This window comes from Zonotrichia leucophrys, chromosome 27 (assembly GCF_028769735.1).
Source record: "Zonotrichia leucophrys gambelii isolate GWCS_2022_RI chromosome 27, RI_Zleu_2.0, whole genome shotgun sequence".
NCBI lineage: Eukaryota > Metazoa > Chordata > Aves > Passeriformes > Passerellidae > Zonotrichia > Zonotrichia leucophrys.
The window spans coordinates 5,816,904-5,836,115 of NC_088196.1; the positions used below are offsets into that span (position 1 = coordinate 5,816,904).

The 19,212-nt window shown below is 65.0% G+C and overlaps 2 protein-coding genes across 3 annotated transcripts; one reads left to right on the plus strand and one right to left on the minus strand.

Moving 5' to 3' along the window:
- The first annotated feature begins 840 nt into the window (after window positions 1-840).
- GPR179 (G protein-coupled receptor 179) lies at window positions 841-12,725 on the plus strand. Of its 2 annotated transcripts, none has more exons than XM_064733626.1 (12): window positions 841-1,834; window positions 2,247-2,355; window positions 3,186-3,288; window positions 3,482-3,678; window positions 3,797-3,865; window positions 4,200-4,309; window positions 5,061-5,299; window positions 5,861-5,999; window positions 6,213-6,318; window positions 6,808-6,954; window positions 7,233-10,022; window positions 11,076-12,725. In XM_064733626.1, the coding sequence occupies exons 1-12, from the start codon at window positions 1,002-1,004 to the stop codon at window positions 12,114-12,116; spliced, it is 5,883 nt and encodes a 1,960-aa protein (XP_064589696.1). In that variant the 5' UTR covers window positions 841-1,001; the 3' UTR covers window positions 12,117-12,725. The 2 variants fall into 2 exon arrangements, with proteins under 2 accessions (XP_064589696.1, XP_064589697.1); XM_064733627.1 differs by having other exon boundaries at window positions 11,310-12,725.
- A 1,207-nt stretch (window positions 12,726-13,932) lies between these two features.
- MRPL45 (mitochondrial ribosomal protein L45) lies at window positions 13,933-17,951 on the minus strand. Its single transcript, XM_064733924.1, has 8 exons — window positions 17,791-17,951; window positions 17,413-17,608; window positions 16,789-16,906; window positions 16,157-16,255; window positions 15,733-15,781; window positions 15,346-15,495; window positions 14,689-14,862; window positions 13,933-14,317 (listed from the first exon to the last, which is right to left on the minus strand). The coding sequence occupies exons 1-8, from the start codon at window positions 17,845-17,847 to the stop codon at window positions 14,264-14,266; spliced, it is 897 nt and encodes a 298-aa protein (XP_064589994.1). The 5' UTR covers window positions 17,848-17,951; the 3' UTR covers window positions 13,933-14,263.
- Window positions 17,952-19,212: the final 1,261 nt, after the last annotated feature.

Sequence of the window (19,212 nt, forward strand, 5' to 3'; positions counted from 1 at the left end):
GCTCCGAGTGCCCGGTACCCACGGGCGGGAGCGGTTCCGAGCCCCGGCACCAGCCCGGTCCCGGCACCCGAGGGCACGGGGGTGTCACGGATGCCGGGGCCGGGGGGCAGCGAGAGCTCCCGGACACGGAGCTCCAGCCGTGACCCCTCGGACTCACCCCCCGCTCCGGGACCGGGGGATGCGGCGGGGGAAACTGAGGCACAGGCACGCGGCGTTTCGTACCGCGAGCCCTGCGCGGCTCTTGCCCGATTCTGGCGGGCAGCGAGTCCCAACCGGAGCAGAGGGGACGGGCTCTCCCCACACCTCCCCGCGGGTTGGGACTGGGGAAGGTCATGGTTGCTTGAGACTGGAGCAAGGAAAGTGAGCACCCTTCCGTGCCTCAGTTTCCCCTCTGCACCCCGGCTTCTGGGGTGCATCTTGGGGTACATCCCCCCGCACTTGGGGGTGGGCTTCAGACCCGGCTCGTGCCCTCACCCAGCCCCCCCAGCCCCACAGGGACACCCCCGTGGGTGCCACCCCCCATTCCCACCCCATGGCCCGGAGGGGGGACCGGGCACTGCGGGATTGGATCCCGCCACCGTATGGGGACCCCGCGGGCGCCCCGTTCGCCCCGGCTGCCGAGGGGCCGCGGGGGGGGGGGATACGGGCAGGAAAATTCCGGCTGCCGTTGCCATGGCTTCCCATCAGGATGCGCTTGCATCACGGCCAGCCCGAGGGGCCGGGGCGCGGGGTGCCCTCGGTGCGCGGTGCCCACGGGGCTCAGACCGGGGGGCTCCGGGCAGCGCTGCCGCCCGAGCGGGAGCGCGGGGGCGGGCGGGGGGGCTCCGGGCAGCGCCAGCCCTGAACACGGTTTGGAGCCGGTGACGTCTGCTCCGGCATCGCCGAGGGAGAAGAACGGGCGGCAGAGCGCGGGGCGGGCTCCGGGCGGCTCGGGGTCCCTGCCCGCCATGCGCCGGCCGGGGGGCCCGCCGGGGGCCGGGGGGCTCCGCTGAGCCCCGGCCATGGGGCCGCGCCGCTGGCCGCTGCTCTGGGGCTTGCGCGCCGTGCTGGTGCAGGTGGCCGTGCTCACGGCGGGGCAGCGCCCGCAGGAGAGACCCCCGGGATGGTCCCCGGCCCCCTCATCCCCGTGGGCGCCCACCGCGGAGCCGGCAGCGCCGGCGGACGGCGAGGGCTCGGCGGCGGCGCTGGCGTTCCTGCGCACGGGCGACGCCGAGCGCCTGGCCCGGGCCAACTGCAGCGGCGGTGTCGCGGCGGGGGCCGCCGGGCCCGGGCCCCCCCCGGCGCTGCGGGCAGCCCTGCGAGCCGCCCCCGAGGCGCTGGCCCACGCCGCCAACTTCCTCAACATGCTCTTCCAGACCAACGACATCCGCGAGGCCAGCGTGGCCGAGGACGTGGAGTGGTACCAGGCGCTGGTGCGCAGCCTGGCCGAGGGGCACCCGTGGGTGCGCAGGGCGGTGCTGGCCCTGGACGCCCACCCGCTGGCCCCCAAGCCGCGGCTGATGCTGCAGGCCACCAAGGGGGACGGGCAGATCCTGCTGCAGGACGTGTCCGGCGCCGCTCCCAGCCTGGGCAACCTCAGCTGGGACAACGAGTGGTTCAACGCGCTCAAGTCGCAGCGGGCGCCGGCGCTCCGCAAGCGGGTGCTCAGCAATGACCTGCGCAGCCTGGAGACCCCCAAGTGGCAGCGGGGCGACAGCTACGTGGGGGACGCGGGCCACGTGCGCTGGTCCCCGCCGTTCCTGGAGTGCCGCGAGGGCCGCTTCCTGCCCGCCTGGGCCGTCACGCTCTCCGCCGCCTTCTACGGCCTCAAGCCCGACCTCAGCCCGGAGTTCAAGTACGTGGAGCCCGGAGGGGTTCGGGGGTGTCAGAAGGGGGGGGGGGGTGCCCCGTGTGTGTGCTGGGGGTGCAGCTGGATGTGTCACCCACCCCGCGGTGTCCCCAGCCCCCTGCCCGTGTTCCTCTCTGTGTGCCTGCAGGTGCGCAGGGGTTTGTACACATCCCCGGGCACGGGGGTGACTCCCTATTCCCCCCTCGGTGTCCCCTGTGCTGCCCACCGTGCTCTGCCACCCCCTGTGGCTGCTGTGCTGGGGGTGGGTGAGCCGGGCTGGGACCCTTCCCCGGATTTGTGGGGTCCCTGCTGCACCCCAGTGCACGGGGAGCCAGTGGGGAGGGAAGGCTCGGCTGGGATCAGTCCCAGAGCCCACGGCCCCATTTCCCCCCCCGGGCTGACCCGTCCCTGGCCACAGGGGGGTCGTGCGGGTGGACGTGGAGCTGCGGGACGTGGCCATCGACCAGTGCTCCAGCGGGCCGGGCTGGTTCTCGGACACGCATCGCTGTGACCTCAACAGCACCCAGGTACCGCGCCCCGGCACCCCGTACCCCATCCCTGCCCCGCCAGGAGCGGGGTACCCGCACCCCAGCACCCCCGGAGCCCGGCGGGCTGCCCGTGCCCCTGTCCCCCCTCCGGGCTGAGCTTTATCCTCTCCGGGCGATCCATCTGCTTCGCTCAGCTGCTCTCGCACCGCGGTGAGAGGTTTATTGTGCAAATCTTCCCTCCCCACCGCCAGCCGCGCCGTGTGACCCGGCTGCTCCGTGCCCGGGCACCGCGGGCACGGTGGGCACGGGGCCTGGCAGCCGGTGGCAGCAGCACCGCGGTGCCTGCAGCAGAGCCGAGCGGCGCCCGAGCGTTTCGGGGCTGGGCACAACCGGGCAGGGCGAACCCGCAGCCCCCCAGCCTTGGGGTCCATCCAGAGCTGTCCCCAGGCGGGAAAGGCGTCGCCAGCTCCTGTTTCCTACCAGCGATGCCTTCCAGAGGGCCGGGCCCGGGGCCGGGCATCCCTCCAGGAAACAACAATGCCCAGGGAGCCGCCAGCGCGGCCGCCGGGGCAGGAGGCGGCCGGGGGGGATTAGGGAGCGGGGCCCGGGCCGAGGCTGCCGTCACGGCTGGGCAGGATTAGGGCGCTCGCTGCATTAGGTGTCCATTTAGGTTTTAGGGAGGGATTTGGGGCCAAGCTTTGGGTTTTAATTCTGAAATGTTTAACCACTGATTCCTCGCGGCTCTGGGGGAGGATGGCGTGGGGTCAGGTAGCAGTGAGCTGGGGGCTGCTGGAGCCCCTGGGGCGGGGGGATTTGGGGACAGAGGGGACACAGGGTGTGGGGGCCGTGTCTCAGGCTGTCTCCTTCAGTGTGTCCCCCAGGAGAGCCGCGGCTTCGTCCTCGGGAGGTACCTGTGCAGGTGCAAGCCGGGTTTCTATGGGACTGATGGAGTGGCCAGCGGTGCCTGGGCAGGTGGGTTGTCCCTGCTGTCCCCAGTGGCGCACGGATACAGCAGTGGGGGAGAGGGCTGGGGGGCTCTGGGGACACAGAGCGCGTGCCCTGGTGTGGGGGGTGCCACCAGGCCCTGGGGTGTGCTGATCCCACTCTGGATGTGCTGATCCCACCCCAATGCTGTGTTCCCACCTGGCCATCGCTCTGTCCCCAGGCGTGGCAGGGACAGACGGGGGGTCCCGGCTGGGGTGCCGGCCGTGCCGCCCGGGCTGTGCCACCTGCGAGGACGACACGCCCTGCCTGATCCAGGAGGACCAGGTGCTGCGGGCAGCGGTGCTGTCGTGCCAGGCCTGCTGCATGCTGGCCATCTTCCTCAGCATGCTCGTGTCCTACCACTTCCGACGGAGCAAGGCAAGCTGTCCCCGTGTCCCCCTGCTCTGCTGCCACCCCAAACCCTGCAGGGTCAGGGATCCCCCTGCCCTGGCCCTGGCCCCTCCGAGGCTGCACCCTCACACTGGTGTCCCTGCAGAGGATCCGCACATCGGGAATCATCCTGCTGGAGACCATCCTCTTCGGCTCCCTCCTCCTCTACTTCCCTGTGAGTCCCCAGCTGTCCCCAGGGCTGGAAAGCTCCAGGATGGGGTTTCCAGGGTGGACCTGCCCCACGCAGGGCACGGCTCCATCTAATTGTTAATTTTGCTGGCACGGTCCCTGGGGGCTGCCGTATAAACCTTCTCAGAAAACCAAATCCCTTTTCTCCCGCTGCCTGCGGGAATTAATCCCTGCCCAAATCCCCTCTCCCCTCCCGCACGAGTGCAGCGGGTGCTGCAGGGTCACGGGGGAGGGTGGCACAGGGCTGGCCTGGAAAGCAGGTGGCTCCCGAGGCTGGGGCAGGTGGGATCCAGCCCGGATCCCTCTCTCCCGTGCTCCAGGTGTTCATCCTGTACTTCAAGCCGAGCATCTTCCGCTGCATCGTCCTGCGCTGGGTGCGGATGCTCGGCTTCGCCATCGTCTATGGCACCATCACCCTCAAGCTCTACAGGTAGCTCGGACAGGGGGCTGGGGGCTCAGGACCCCCACAGCAGGAAGGGTTTGGGTCTCAGGACCCCCACAACAGGAAGGGTTTGGGTGCTAAGGGCACCCATGGTAGGGAGGGCTCAGGGAGGCTGGGGGGTGCTTGGGACCCCTCTGGTGGGAAGGGCTGGGGGCTTGGGACCCCCACAATGGGGAGGGCTGGGGGCTCAGGGCACCCGGAGTGGGGAGGGCTTGGGATCCCCAAAATAGGATGGGTTGGGTCTCCTGGTGGATGGTCTCATGGATGCTGGTCTCATGGGACAGTGGGGTCTCACCCTGCCCTGGCATGTGCTGTGTGCTGGAAGCAGGGGTCTCCCTGGGATGGATTGGGGGTCTCACTGGGATGGACTGGGGTCTCAGTGGGACAGCCAAGATCTCACCTCCTGCCCCTGGCAGGGTGCTGAAGGTGTTCCTGTCACACTGGGACGGTTGGGGGTCTCAGTAGGACAGGCAGGGTTCTCACTGGGATGGGCAGGGGTCTCACTGGGATGGATGGGGGTCTCACTGGGACGGTTGGGGTCTCGTAGGACATCAGGTCCTCAAATGGGACAGTCAGGGGCCTCACCTGCGCCCCGCAGGGTGCAGGTGTTCTGTCACACTGGGACGGTTGGGGGTCTCATAGGACAGCAGGGGTCTCACTGGGACAGTCAGGGTTCTCACTGGGATGGGCAGGGGTCTCACTGGGACGGTTGGGGGTCTCACCCCGCTGCCCCCGGCAGGGTGCTGAAGGTGTTCCTGTCGCGCTCGGCCCAGCGCGCTCCCTACGTGTCGAGCGGGCGGGTGCTGCGCATGCTGGCGCCCATCCTGCTGCTGGTGCTGTGGTTCCTGGCGGCCTGGACCATCGGCATGCTGGAGAACGCCCGCAAGAACATCCCGCTGGTCATCCGCGCCCAGACCAGCCGCGGCCTGCACTTCTCCATCTGCGGCCACGACTGCTGGGATTACATGATGGTCATCGGTGAGACCGGCCCCCGGCAGGGCTGGGGGTCCCCACGGCCCCCAGATCCCACCACGGGCACGTGGGGCTTTCATTCTCTTATCCATTGAATCTTCCTGAAAGCTGCAAGGGTCGGGATCCCCACAGACCCACAACCCCATCCCATAATTTGGGGCTTTCATTCTCTTATCCATTTAAACTTCCTGAAAGCTGCAAGGACCTGGGGTCCCCATTGATCCCATCCCGTAACTGTGGGGCTTTCATTCCTTTGCCTGTTTAATCCTTCTAGGAAGGTGCAAGGTTCCCACAGCCCTGGGACCCCATCCCATAATTTGGGGCTTTCATTCCCTTGTCCCTTTAATCCTCCTGGAGGTTTCAAGGAGGGTTGGGGTCCCCCACACTCCCCCTGAGCATCCCCCGGGGCTGAGTCCCAAACTTTGGGAAGGCCGTGCTGGGGGACGCTCCAGACCTGGCTGCAACCCTGCACGTTCCAGGGTGAGGGTGGTGGGCAGCAGCTGGGCACCCCAAAAGCTGCCGGGGCTGGCTGTGGCCGCTCAGGGCGTGTCCTGCTCTGCCCCACAGCCGAGATGCTGTTCCTGCTGTGGGGCAGCTTCCTGTGCTACGCCACGCGCGCCGTGCCCTCGGCCTTCCACGAGCCCCGCTACATGGGCATCGCCCTGCACAACGAGCTCATGGTCTCTGCCACCTTCCACGTGGTCAGGTAGGGCCAGGGACCGAGGTTCCCACCCCTGGGGATGCTCAGGAGCCGTGCCAAGGTGGGGAGGGGTTGGGTGCTCTGGATCTGCAGAGGAAAGGGGGTTTGGGAGCTCGGGACCCCCACAGCGGGAAGGGTTAGAGGTTTGGGTGGCCAGGCAGGGGAGTTGTGGGTCTGGAGGTGGGGAGGGGCTGGCACTGCCCTCCTGGTCCCTTCCAGGTTCCTGATTGTCCCCTCGCTGCACCCGGACTGGACTCTGCTGCTCTTCTTCGCTCACACCCACGGCACCATCACCATGACCCTGGCCCTGCTCTTCATCCCCAAGGTATCCCAGGGAAGGAACGGAGCTGGGGAGGGGCTGGAGCACCACAAGAGGCTCAGGGAGCTAGAGGGGCTCAGCTGGGAGAAGAGGAAGCCCAGAGGGACCTTCTGGCTCTCCACAAGGCCCTGACAGGACCTGGGGAGGGTCGGGCTCTGCCCCCAGGGAATGGGGACAGGAGGAGAGGGAACGGCCTCAGGCTGGGCCAGGGCAGGTTTGGGTTGGATATTGAGGAAATTTCTCATGGAGAGGGTGATCAGCATTGGAACAAGTGGAGTCCCCACCCCTGGAGGTGCTCCAGAACGCGTGGCTGTGGCACTGGGGACCTGGGCAAGCGGCGGCACTGTCAGCGCTGGGGGAACAGCTGGGCCCGCTGACCTCAGAGAGCTTTTCCAGCCTCCACAATTCCACACGATTCCATCACTAACACTCATCCCAGGGGCTCGGGGAGCGGGGACAGGACCCCCCGAGTGACTCCCCCGTGTCCCCCGGCAGTTCCTGCACACAGGCTCGCCGCTGCGGGAGGAGATCACGGCCGAGGTGTACGAGGACGAGCTGGACATGCGGCGCTCGGGCTCCTGCATGAACAGCAGCATCGCGTCCGCCTGGAGCGAGCACAGTCTCGACCCCGATGACATTCGGGTGGGTGGCACACTCAGGACCTTCTTTTGACGCTAGCTGTGCAGAGTAAGAGGTGCCTTTCGCAATCTTTTCCTGACGCAAAGCAGAGGGAGGGGACGAGGGGGTGCAGGGTGACCCCACCCGGGTGGGCGAACCCGCTGCGTCCTCTGGGCAGCGCGGGGGGCTCCGGGGACACGGGGATGACCCGGGGCTCGGCGGGGCGCTCCCGGCCGCAGCCCCCGCTGTAGGCGCTCTCCTCTCTCCCTTTTCTCTACCGCGTCCCCCCGCCCGCGGCGCAGGAGGAGCTGAAGAAGCTTTACCGACAGCTAGAGGTGCACAAGACGTGGCGGATGGCGACCAACAACCCGCACCTGGCCAAGAAGCGCAGCTCCCGCCGCAGCCTCGCCCGCTCCATCCTGCGCCGCAGCGGCGCCGAGCTGGCCGAGAGCGCGTCCCGCCGCAGCAGCGCCGGGGAGCGGCCGGGGACCCCGTCCCGCCGCGGCTCCTCGGCCAAGCGGCTCGTGGATGCCGCCGGGCCCGGCCCGAGGATGCGGGACGAGAGCTCCCGGCGCCGCTCCTCAGCCCTGCGCAAGTCCCGCAGCTCCGAGGGGCCCCCGCGGGAGCCCCGCCGAGGGTCGCGCACGCCCAGCCCGCCCCAGGAGCCTCCGCCGGCGGCCGTGACCGACCTGGAGCAATCGGACAGCGACTCGCTGGACGCCGCCCCGCTCCTGTGCAAATCGGCCAGCGCCCAGAACCTGGCGGGGCCCTGGCAGCGCCCCCCGGGCCGCGCCCCGCCGCTGCAGAAGTCGCACAGCGCTGTCACCGGGGCGCGGGACGCGGCGCTGCTGGCCGCCCGCAGGGCCACCCGCGAGCAGTGGCACGGCGGCCGCCACCTGTCCGCGCCCGCCCCGGGGGTCGCCAGCGGCACCGCGACGCCCCCGAGCCCCGCCGAGAGGGGCCCGCACGAGGGCGACGCCAAGGGACACAAGCATGTCACCTACGCGCCCATCAAGAGCGTCAGCGTGGACAGCGCCCACCCCGGCAGGAAGGTGCGGGTGACGGTGAAGAAAACGCCCCCTGCGCCCCCCGTGCGCTACCAGAGCCTGCAGCGCTCGGGGACGCTCGGGGACTGCGCGGAGCCACCCCCGGTGCCCCCGGGGCAGGCGGGAGAGGCGCAGGGGACAGGAGGGGATGACCCGGAGCGCGCGTCCCCCCCGGCCGGGAAGGGCCGGCTGCCGGCCCCGAGCGCCAGCTCGGCGCACGTCTGTCCCTGGGAGCTGGTGCAGGACGAGATCCTGGGCAGGAAACAAAGAGCGGCCGAGGCAGCGGAGTCGGGGAGCCCCGGGGACACAGCGGCCGCCACCCCCGGGCCCAAGCCGGCCCCCACGAAGAGTTTCCGGAGCCTGGGACTCGCCATCAAAGCCCTCAACCGCTCCAGGGGGAAGAGCATCCTGAAAGGGAAGAGCGAGGGGAGCCTCAGGAAGAGGGGGAGCAGCCGAAGGGAGAGGTCCGGCCCGGCAGAGGCCTCGGCCGCGTCCCTCGGCGGGGTCAGCCCCGAGGGGAGCGGGCAGAGCCTCGAGGTCCCCGCGCTGCAGCACAACAACAACGCCGCCACCGGCGGGGCAGGCGCGGGCTGGGGGGACAGCGGGACAGGAGGAGAACGGGACAGGCTGGCCGCGGGGACAGGCCATGGGGACAGCGCGGCCGAGGAGCCCAGCGCTGCCCGGGGGGACGCGGGCACCGCTCTGGAGCCACCCAGCGCGGGCCACCAAGGAGCTGAACGCGCCCCGGAGGTGGCACGGGTACAGCCCCGGGAACGGGACCAGGCTCCGGCCGTGGATCTGCGGGGGGACGTTCCTGCGGTCACAGCAGAGGAAGGGACACTGGAGGAGCCCGAGGGGACCAGCAGGTCCTTCCAGCCCAGGGAGCACCCGGAGGAGGAGCAGCCGCCTGCGAAGCCCACCCCGAGCAGCGTGCGCGGGGCGAGGCCGCCCGGAGGGCTCGGAACGCCGGCAGGAAGGGGAGCCTTGCTGCGCCAGGCCGCCATCGCTCCCCGGGAGGACGGAGGGAGCCCAGAGAGCCCGGAGAAGGCGCTGGAAGAGCGGAGCAGCCAGCCCGAGCCCGAGCGGGGCCCTGGAAGGAGCTGGAGCGGCGCCGGGAGCGCACAGAGAGAGCTCGGTGCCGGGGGAACGCGGGGAGACCCCAGCCCCAAAGCAGGAACGTGCCCTGGGAAGGGCCGCAGTGAGGGGGATTCTCAGCGCTCTCCGGGCATGGAGAAACCACCAGGGCTGCCCAAAGAGGCCTCGGAGCAAGCGGAGGGCAGGAGGGCTGAGGTGTGCCCCTGGGAGAGCCGGGACCAGGGAAGGAGTGTCGGAGCAGAAATCTGCCCCTGGGACACAGAGGGGGCTCCGCCGGAGCAGGGAGCCCCCGGATCTGGAGAAGGTGTGGAGCAACCCCCAGCTCTGCCCAAACCCTCACCCCAGCAGGCTGGAACCATGGAGAGCAAAAAGGCAAACATCTGTCCCTGGGAGGTGGAGGATGAGCCGCCCCCAAAGCCGGAGATCTGCCCCTGGGAAGAGGCTGCAGCTCCGTCGGGGGAGGAGAGGTTGGGGCAGGACACGCGTGGCGCTCCCAAAGGGGAAGAAAAAGTAGGATCCAGAGCACCAGAAAAGGGAAAGCAGCCCCCAGCCAAAGCCCTGCCCAAATCTCCTTCAGGGAGACCCCAGAGCTCAGAGAAGGCAGAGATCTGTCCCTGGGAGTCTCAGGGCTCTAAATCCAGTGACAAAGCCGAAATCTGTCCCTGGGAGGTGGCTGAGCCTCAGCTGGAGAAGGGAACAGCCCCAGGTAAGGGTAAACTCCCAGGAAAAGAAACATCTAAAGTTCTGGAGAAGGGAAGCAGAGACCGAGAGTCCATCTGTCCTTGGGAAAGCCAAGACATGGAGCAGCCCCAGGCCAAACCCCAGACTGGGAGCTCAGCACTGCCCAAAGCAGCCCCAGGGAAATCCCAGAGCTCGGAGAAGGCAGAGATCTGTCCTTGGGAGAGTCAGGACATTGAATCGAGCAGCAAAGCTGAGATCTGTCCCTGGGAGGTGGCTGATCAGCCCTCAGGTAAAGAGAAACCCAGACAGGACAAAGAGGATCCATCCAGGGTGAGCAAAAGCCCTTCCACAAGTCAAGGACTCCTGAAGGAAGTGGGAGCTTCCTTCACTTCTGGAAAGGACCGAGAGTCCATCTGTCCCTGGGAGAGTCAGGGCTCTAAATCCAGTGACAAAGCTGAAATCTGTCCCTGGGAGGTGGCTGAGCCTCAGCTGGAGAAAGGAACAGTCTCAGGTAAGGAGGGACTCCCAAGAAGAGAGGAGACCAAAGCTCTGGAGAAAGGAAGCAGAGACAGAGAGTCCATCTGTCCTTGGGAGAGCCCGGACACAGAGCAGCCTCTGGTCAAACCCCAAACTGGGAGCTCAGCACTGCCCAAACCTCCTTCAGGGAAATCCCAGAGCTCAGAGAAGGCAGAGATCTGTCCCTGGGAGAGTCAGGACACTGAATCCAGCAGCAAAGCTGAGATCTGTCCCTGGGAAGCAGCTGAGCCTCCCTCCCAGCAGCAAAGCATAGAGCAGTCCCTGGGGGGCCCAAGGGGACAGCGCTTCACGCGCAGCAGAGCTGGCATCGCCCGAGAGATCCCAGGACAGCTGACAGAGCGCTCGTCTGTCCTTGGGAGCCGGACACTGGGCAGCTCTGGGGAAACCCCAAGCTCAGGCTGCCCAGAGCAGCCCAGGAAATCCCAGAGCTCGAGAAGCGAGATCTGTCCTTGGGAATGAATCCAGTGACAAAGCCATCTGTCCCTGGAATCAGGCTCTAATCAGTGCAAAGCCCAATCTGTCCCTGTGGGTGGCTGGCCCAAGCGGAAAGGAACAGCCCAGGTAAGGGTAACTCCCAGGAAAGAACATCTAAGTCTGGAGAAGGGAAGCAGAGACCAAGTCCATCTGTCCTTGGGAAAGCCAAGACCGGAGCAGCCCCAGGCCAAACCCACCGAGAGCTCAGCGCTGCCCAGAGCAGCCCCAGGGAAACCCCAGAGCTCAGAGAAGGCAGAGATCTGTCCTTGGGAGTCTGAATCCAGTGACAAAGCCGAAATCTGTCCCTGGGAGGTGGCTGAGCCTCAGCTGGAGAAGGGAACAGGCCAAAGTAAGGGTAAACTCCCAGGAAAAGAAACAAGCAAAGCTCTGGAGAAAGGGAGCAGAGAGAGGGAATCAATCTGTCCTTGGGAGAGCCTGGACACAGAGCAGCCCCAGGCCAAACCCCAGACTGGGAGCTCAGCACTGCCCAAAGCAGCCCCAGGGAAATCCCAGAGCTCAGAGAAGGCAGAGATCTGTCCCTGGGAGAGTCAGGACATTGAATCGAGCAGCAAAGCTGAGATCTGTCCCTGGGAGGTGGCTGAGCCTCAGCTGGAGAAGGGAACAGTCCCAGGTAAGGAGAAACTCCCAGGAAAAGAAACCAAAGCTCTGGAGAAGGGGAGCAGAGAGAGGGAATCGATCTGTCCCTGGGAGTCTCAGGACTCTAAATCCAGTGATAAAGCTGAAATCTGTCCCTGGGAGGTGGCTGAGCCCCAGGAGAAAGGAACTGGCCCAGGTAAGAAGCTCCCACCAAGAGAAGCCTCCAAAGCTGTGGAGAAGAGCAGCAGAGACCGAGAGTCCATCTGTCCATGGGAGAGCCCGGACACAGCAGAGCTGTGCCTGAAATCTGCAGTGGGGAAGGAGCCATCCAAGAAATCCGACAGCACGGAGAGCAGGAAATCTGAGATTTGCCCCTGGGAAGCAGCAGAGCCCCTTGGGTTGGAGGAGGCAATCTCCCAGGCAGGTGTGCAGCCCCAGGCAGCCCAGAGAGGTTCCCCTGCAGGGACGGGACAGCCGGGGGCCGGCGCTGTGTCCCCAGCACTGCTGGAGAGATCCAGGGGCAGATGCCAGGGGGAGGCCGAGCACAAGCCCCTGCGCCGGCTCCTGCCCAGCACGCAGCGCCCGGGGGCGGGCGGCAGCCCCAGCCCCGGCGCGGGCCTGGCCGAGGTTTGTCCTTGGGAGGCTCCAGCAGCACCTGCCAAGCCCAGCTTGGGCGTGGGGAAAAGCTCGGAGGTGTGCCCGTGGGAGGAGGAGAGCACGGAGCCCCCCAGAGCCCGGGATGGGGGCGGGCTGTGAGGGGATCCCAGCACCGGGGCCTCCATCCCTCCATGGACCCGTCCCTCCGCTCATCCATCCCTCCATGGACCCATCCCTCCACTTCATCCATCCATGGATCCATCCCTCCACTCATCCATCCCTCCATGGACCCGTCCCTCCACTCATCCATCCCTCCATGGATCCGTCCCTCCATGGATCCATCCCTCCACTCATCCATCCCTCCATGGACCCATCCCTCTGCTCATCCATCCCTCCATGGATCCATCCATCCACTCATCCATCCCTCCACTCATCCATCCCTCCATGGACCCGTCCCTCCACTCATCCATCCCTCCATGGACCCATCCCTCCGCTCATCCATCCCTCCATGGACCCATCCCTCCGCTCATCCATCCCTCCATGGATCCATCCCTCCACTCATCCATCCATGGACCCATGCCTCCGTCCTTTCCCTCCATCCTGGATCCACCTATCCCACCCATCCACCCATGGATCCATCCCTAGATCCATCCTGATCCCCCCTGCCCAGTCCCGGAGTTGGACTGGGGGGTCTGGGGGTTGTGAGGCTGAAGGTCCTGGTTGTGTAATTTTGTGTAAATACAGGAAATAAATGGAATTGTCTATGGAGTGTGCTGGCAGAGGCTCACTGTGAGGTGGGGAAGAGCTGGGAAGGGGCTGGACAGGAAACCCAGCAGTGCAGGCGTTGGGTGGCAGAGGCTGGAGAAGGGCTGACTGGAAGGAAAGGCCATTCTCCCAAAAAAGCCACATTCCACCCAAAAAAACCCTTTTCATTCAGAGTCAGGGCTGGGGAGCCCCAGAGAAGCCCAGGTTTGGAGGGAAGGGACCTTAAATCCCACCCGGGACACCTCCCACTGTCCTTGGACACTTCCAGGGATCCAGGGGCAGCCGCAGCTTCTCTGGGAATCCCATCCCAGCCCCTCAGCATCCCCCAGGGAGGAATTCCTTCCCATATTCCATCCCTCCTGCCCTCTGGCAGAGGGAGCCCATTCCCTGTGTCCTGTCCCCTCTTCCCTCCCTCCACCTTCCCCGTAGCTCCTTCAGGGAATCCTCAGTGAGGTCACCCCAAAAATCCCCTTTTCCTGAACAATCCCAGTCCCCTCCTCCCTCAGGAATTCCATCCCCTCCTGCCCTGGGATGCACGGAGGGATCTGAGCTCCACACTCTGCTCCTGGGCCAGGCAGGGGCTCCATGGAGAAGATTTTGTTTTTTAGGAGCAGAGGGATTGTGACACCCCTGTGACACCCCAAGGACATGGCAGGGATTCCTCTGCTGGCTCCTCTCCCAGCACAGCACAAAGGGGAGGCCCTGCCCTCCCAAAAGGAACACCGAGGAGCCAACAGGAGCCACAGCTCGGCAAAGTCCCTCTCGAGGAAGAAACAAAAATCCCCTGAACTCTCCCACGCTCTGGAAGAGGCTGAGTGAAAAAGCAGGGCCAGAAGGAGAAAAGGGTTTGTTGTGGGTGAGCAGGGAGGGTTTTGCTCTGTGAGTGAGGAGAACTGGCTGAGCAGAGCAGGAACAGAGGAGGAGACTCACACAGGAGGAAGAATAAAATGTGTTTTCCCACGAGAGCTGCAAATGTCCCCGTGTCCACAGGATGGTGCCACTCCCTCAGTGACAGCACCAGCTCTGCACAGCCCCAGCCCTTGTGAGGAATCAAACCTGAAATTAAACCCAATTATCAGCTGTGCTGCAGCTCCTCTGGGAAACACCAACGGCAGCACCCCCGTCCCACAGAACTTGATTTAAATTTTCCTGGTTTCTGTTAAAAGATAGGAGTTTGGGAATCAGCAGAGAAAGAGACAGGGAAAAACGGTGCCAAAGCCACTGGTGAAGCTTTACTGACGGAGCAGCAGCTCTGTGACCCCTCCCATGGGGGTGACAAATATTCCAAGGGCTGTCCCTGGAATTCAGGACAGAGGGTGGCTGGGGATGCTCCCAAGGCTCCTCATCCTCGTGGGAACCCAGCGAGGGTGAGGCTGCAGCACACGGGGTGTGGGACAGAGCCCAGCCCTCCCACAGCTCATCCAGGTCCTGCTCCCAGCCCTTCAAAGGACAAATCTGGGGTGGCTGGAGCACGTTCCTGAAGGCACAGCCAGGTCCAGCACATTCCCTGTTTGCTGTCCCTGTCCACGTTCCAGAACTTTCTACTTCGCTGTTTCATGCTCCTGTGAGGGATCTGGGGCTGGAATCATCACGGTCTGCAAAAGCAAGGGACAAAAATCAGCAAGAAAAGGGGAGCAGAGGATTCTGGAAAGGGACAAAAGGGGATCAGAGGGAGGCAGGAGGAGGGAATGGAATGGGAAGCCTCGAAGTACACTGGAATTCTCCCCTGCTTCTTCCCCAAGATCTGCTTTTAGTAACACAGGGAGGCAGAGACACTTATGGAGGTCGGGCACAGGGGGAAATAATTCCCAAAATTATCCCAGACTTGTCCTCAGCCATTCCAGGCCCTCAGCCTCCCAGGGAACAATTCCATGGACATTCCAAACAGCTCTGCCCGTGGATGAACCCCCCACCTTTCTCCCTGCAATTTTCCCCCAGGGATCTGCAATTTCCAGCCCTTTCCCACCTTAATGATGGGCTCCTTGGGTGGGGCCCACTCTGGGACGATCTTGCCGTGCATCCTCCAGGTTCCATAGGGGTTCACCAGGTACCTCTCAAACACAACATACTCCAGAACATCCTTGGGAATCTCCTCCCCGCCGTACATGAGCCGCCCAAAGCGGTCATAGATGGCCAAAATCTGCCAACAGATCCAAAAAATCCCCCAGGATGGATGGGGTTGGAGTGACTGGGACAGTGAGAGGTGTCCCTGCCCATGGGATTGGGATTTAAGGGATTTCCAACCCAAAAAAGGCTGGAATCTCTGTGCTGGGCTGGCAGCAGGTTGGGGTTGGTGAGGGAAGATGGAGGGAGGGATTTTCCTAGGAGGAAAGGCTGGGAAAATGGGGATTGTTCATCCTGGAGAAGGCCCCTGGATGATCCAAGTGACCTTCCAGGAAAGGCTGGTAAATTTGGGCCTGTCCATGCTGGAGAAGGCCCCTGGATGATCCAAGTGACCTTTCATGAAAAGCTGGTAAATTTGGGCCTGTCCATGCTGGAGAAGGCCCCTGGATGATCCAAGTGATCTCCCAGGAAAGGCTGGTAAATTTGGGGCTGTGTGACCTGGGGCAGCAGGGGTGTCCCTGGCCTGGCCTGGCCTGCAGCCCCCTCAGCCCGGGCTCACCTGGCGGCTGTGCATCCTCACCGTCACCTGCCCGTAGAGGTTGCCGCGGTTCAGGATGCCCTCGCAGCGCACGTGCACCACCCTGGGGGGCTCCAGGGACTCCAGGAACCGCCAGCGGATGGTTTTGTACCTGTTCCCTCGCACCATGTCCTGCCAGCACAGACCGGCTCGGAATTAATGACATTATTAACGATTTGTTTGCTCCTGAGAGCGAAAATCAGCTCCAGCTCTGCTGGCTCTTTTTGGGCACTGGAACAGCCACGACCCCACACCTGGGAGGGATTGTTGGGATTGTGCTGTGCAGGGCCAGGGCTGGATTGCTGATCCTGGGGGTCCCTTCCATCCATCCGAGACACCCCAAAATTCCCCAAAATTCCCGGCACTTACGGGGTAGCAGCGCTCGGTCACCAGGGAGTGAAGCTTCTGCTTGTTAAAGCTGCAGAGGAAACACTGTGGTCAATTCAGCAAAGAAAAGGAGGTTCCTCAAAAATCCCTGCTTTCCCCTCAAATTCCTGCTTTCCCCACAAATCCCACCTGTCCTCCCACACAAATTCCTGCTTTCCCCCCCGCACAAATTCCTTTAAATTCTCCCCATACAAATTCCTGCTTTCTCCTCAAATTCCTTAAATTCTTCCCACACAAATTCCTGCAATTCTCCCTGAAAATTCCAGCTTCCCTCCCCCACAAATTCCACCTTTTCCTCCCACACATTCCTACTTTCCTCCCTCAAATTCCGCCTTTTCCCCCCACACAAATTCCACTACATTTTCCCCACAAATTCCAGCTCCCCCTGGGTCAGGGAGTTACTTACTTTGCCAGGGAGTTGTGGGCCTCAATAAATATCTCCTGGGCTTTCTCAGGGAAGGTTTTGGTGCTGAAATCCGGGTCGTGATCCTTGATCTTCCGCAGGCTGGGAAAGAAAGAAATTAAGGGAAGAACAAAATTAGAGCTGTCCTGGATATTTGGATCCTACAGGATTCAAACCCAGCTTTTCCCAGCTGAGAATCTGAGATCCCTCACTAAGACAAAACCTTCCGGTGGTCACAAAAGACCCAAATCCAAAGAATCCCCAAAAAATTGGGAGTGCACAGCGTGGCTGCTCCCAGCAGGAAAGGGGAAGGGGGAACAACAACAAAAATGGGGAAAACAGGGAGGAAACAGCCCCTTAATCCTAAAATTCACCCAGAGATCCCTCAGCTCCCTCACAGAGGGGGTTTGGTGGGGGTTGAGAGGATGTGGGGGGATCTGGGGGGTCCTGGGTGGCCTGGAAGTGACCTGGGGGCCACACAGGTGTCCTGGGGGGAATTTGGGGGAGTTTTGAGGAGATTTGGGGTCCCTGGGTGGCCTGGAGGGGATCTGGGGGAGGACTATCTCCCATGGACAGACCCAGGACAGGCCAAGCAGCAGGGTAATTACGCTAATTAGCTAACGAGGGGTACGTACGCCAGCTGGGAGGCCGCTGTTTGCCTCAGCTTCTGCATCTGCTGCTTCACCCCATCCTTGGACAGCGAGGTCATGCGGGCATCGCCCTCGGGAGGGACGTAGGGATCCATGATCTCAGCTGGGGTGGGGGAAAAGCAGCTCAGGAGGAGGCTCAGAGCCCAGGGAATGAACAGGGGAAACGGGAAAACTTCTGAGAGAACTCCTGGGATAAGCTCGCCCACAGGTGCTGCTCTCTGCTGTTCCCTCAGAGCCCAGGGAAGAGAGGGAAAATGGCTTCAAAATGAAGTTTAGAGGGGATTTTGGGAAGGAATTCCTCCCTGAGAGGGAGGGAAGCGGCTGGGATGGAATTCCCAGAGCAGCTGCCCCTGGATCCCTGGAACAGTCCCAGGCAGGGCTTGGAGCAATGTGGGACAGAGAGAAGTGTCCCTGCCCATGGCAGGGGTGGCACTGCAGGGGCTTTCCCAACCCAAACCCCTCCGGGATTCCAGGACTCAAGAAAAAGGCACCAACAGCTTTGGAGATCAGGCAGGGAGGCCTCTCCCCTGGCCAGAGGGAACAGCGGGGAAGGAATTCCGCCCGGCTCTCTGTCACATCACCCGGGCCAGGCCGAGCGCGCTGCCGTACCCGTGCAGGCCAGGAAGAAGGTGCGCTCTATGCGCTCGTCCGGGAAGACCGGCGCCGCGGAGCGGAGCCGCCACTCCCGCTCCTCAGGGCTCAGCTCCCGGGCCCACTCGGGCAGCCGCGGGCCCTTCCTCCTGCTCCTCACCGGCACAAGCACACAGGGCGGCAGCGCCCCGGGACGGAGCAGGGACTCGGCGGCCTGCGGGGAGGCAAAGGCAGAGCCCGAGTGAGCCCAGCACCGCCAGGCCTGAATTGATTTCCCCATTCGCCCCGCGCGCGCCACGGCCCCCGGCGCTTTCCCTCACCCTCAGCGCCCACCCCGCTCCTCCCGCGGCCCCACAGCCGCTCCGCGGCGCCCTCAGGCCGCTCTCCCGGCCGCACCTTCCAGCAGAGCCGCGGGGCCCTGCGGCCCAGCCCCGCCGCCATGGCGGCCGCCATCTTTACCCCGCCGCGGGGAATGGCGGGAACGGGGAGGGCGGGGCCGCGCGCGGAGGGAGGGGAAGGTGTGGGCGGGGCCCCGCGGGGCGCGCGCGCGCGCGCGGGAAGGGGCGTGGCCGGCGGGAGCCCGCGCCGCGCCCGCGAGTGGAAAATTCCATCGGCTGCGGAGGCCGGGGAGGGGCGGGGCCAGCGCGGGAGGCTCCGCCCACCCCCCGAGCGCGCGGAGGGGGGACCCCCGTGCGTGGTGCAGTGCGGGGGGCGGGGGGGATGGCACTGTCCCCATCCCCCACCCCCCACACGGGTCACGTGCGACACGCGGGACCCCCACCCTGCCCCATGCGGGGGATGCTGCGGGTGTCGGAGCCCCCCCAGACCTGCAGAGACCCCCCCCGGATCTGTAGTGACCCCCTTGGGCCTGCAGAGACTCCCCCCCGTAACCCGCAGGGCACTCCCGGACACGCAGAGCCCCCCCTGGAACCACACGGCCTCCCCAGACCTGCAGAGCCACCCCCGGACCCCCAGATTTGCCCCCCCAGACCCGCAGCGCCCCTCTGAGCACGCAGAGCCCCCTCCGCCCAGATCTGCATAGCCCCTCCCCCGGGCACGCAGGACCCCCTCCCGGATTTCCAGAGCCCCCCGGACCCGCAGAACCCCCCCAGTTCCTGCACCCCCAGCAGCCCCGTGGGGTTTGTGCGATGCTTTTGGGGTTTCCCATCGCAGCAGCCCCTGGGTCTAGCGGGGAGGGGGGGATATCGAGGGCAGGGGTCCCTCTGGATGTCCCTGGGGCAGCCCAGGACGCGGCACCCCCGGGATGCTGCCCGCAGCGCTGGGGGCTCGGGGGTCCCTCCGAATATCCCGGGGACAATCCAGGATGCGGCACCCCCGCCCTAAAACGCGAACCGGCTCATCCCAAGCCCTTTTCCCTCGAAACCCCATCCCGGGAGCCGCCGGGACGCCCTGGGGATGGGTGCTCATCACCCGCCCACGCCCGCGGGGCGAGGCCCGCGCAGCCAAAGGCGAGCCCGGCCGGGGCGCGAAGCACGGGGGCCCCTCGGGGGCGGGGGGCTCGCCGGGAGGCTCCGGCCGCGCTCGCCGCGCCTGGCCCCGCTCCCAGTTTGCTTTGGGGACTGTTGATCTTGGCTGCGAGGCCGCGTTGCTCCATCGGACAGCTGGTTAATGTGTAGTGACGGCTCCGCCGTGCCCGAGACCGTTGATCCCGGCCCGCGCTCTTATCTGAGCCGGGACGAGCCGGGAGCGGCCGTGCGGGGCTGGGCCGGGGGCGCGGGGGCAGCCGGGCCCCCTGGCTGGGGGGATCGCGATACAGCCCGCCAGCACCTCCCAAAATCCCAAAATCCGGCGTGATGC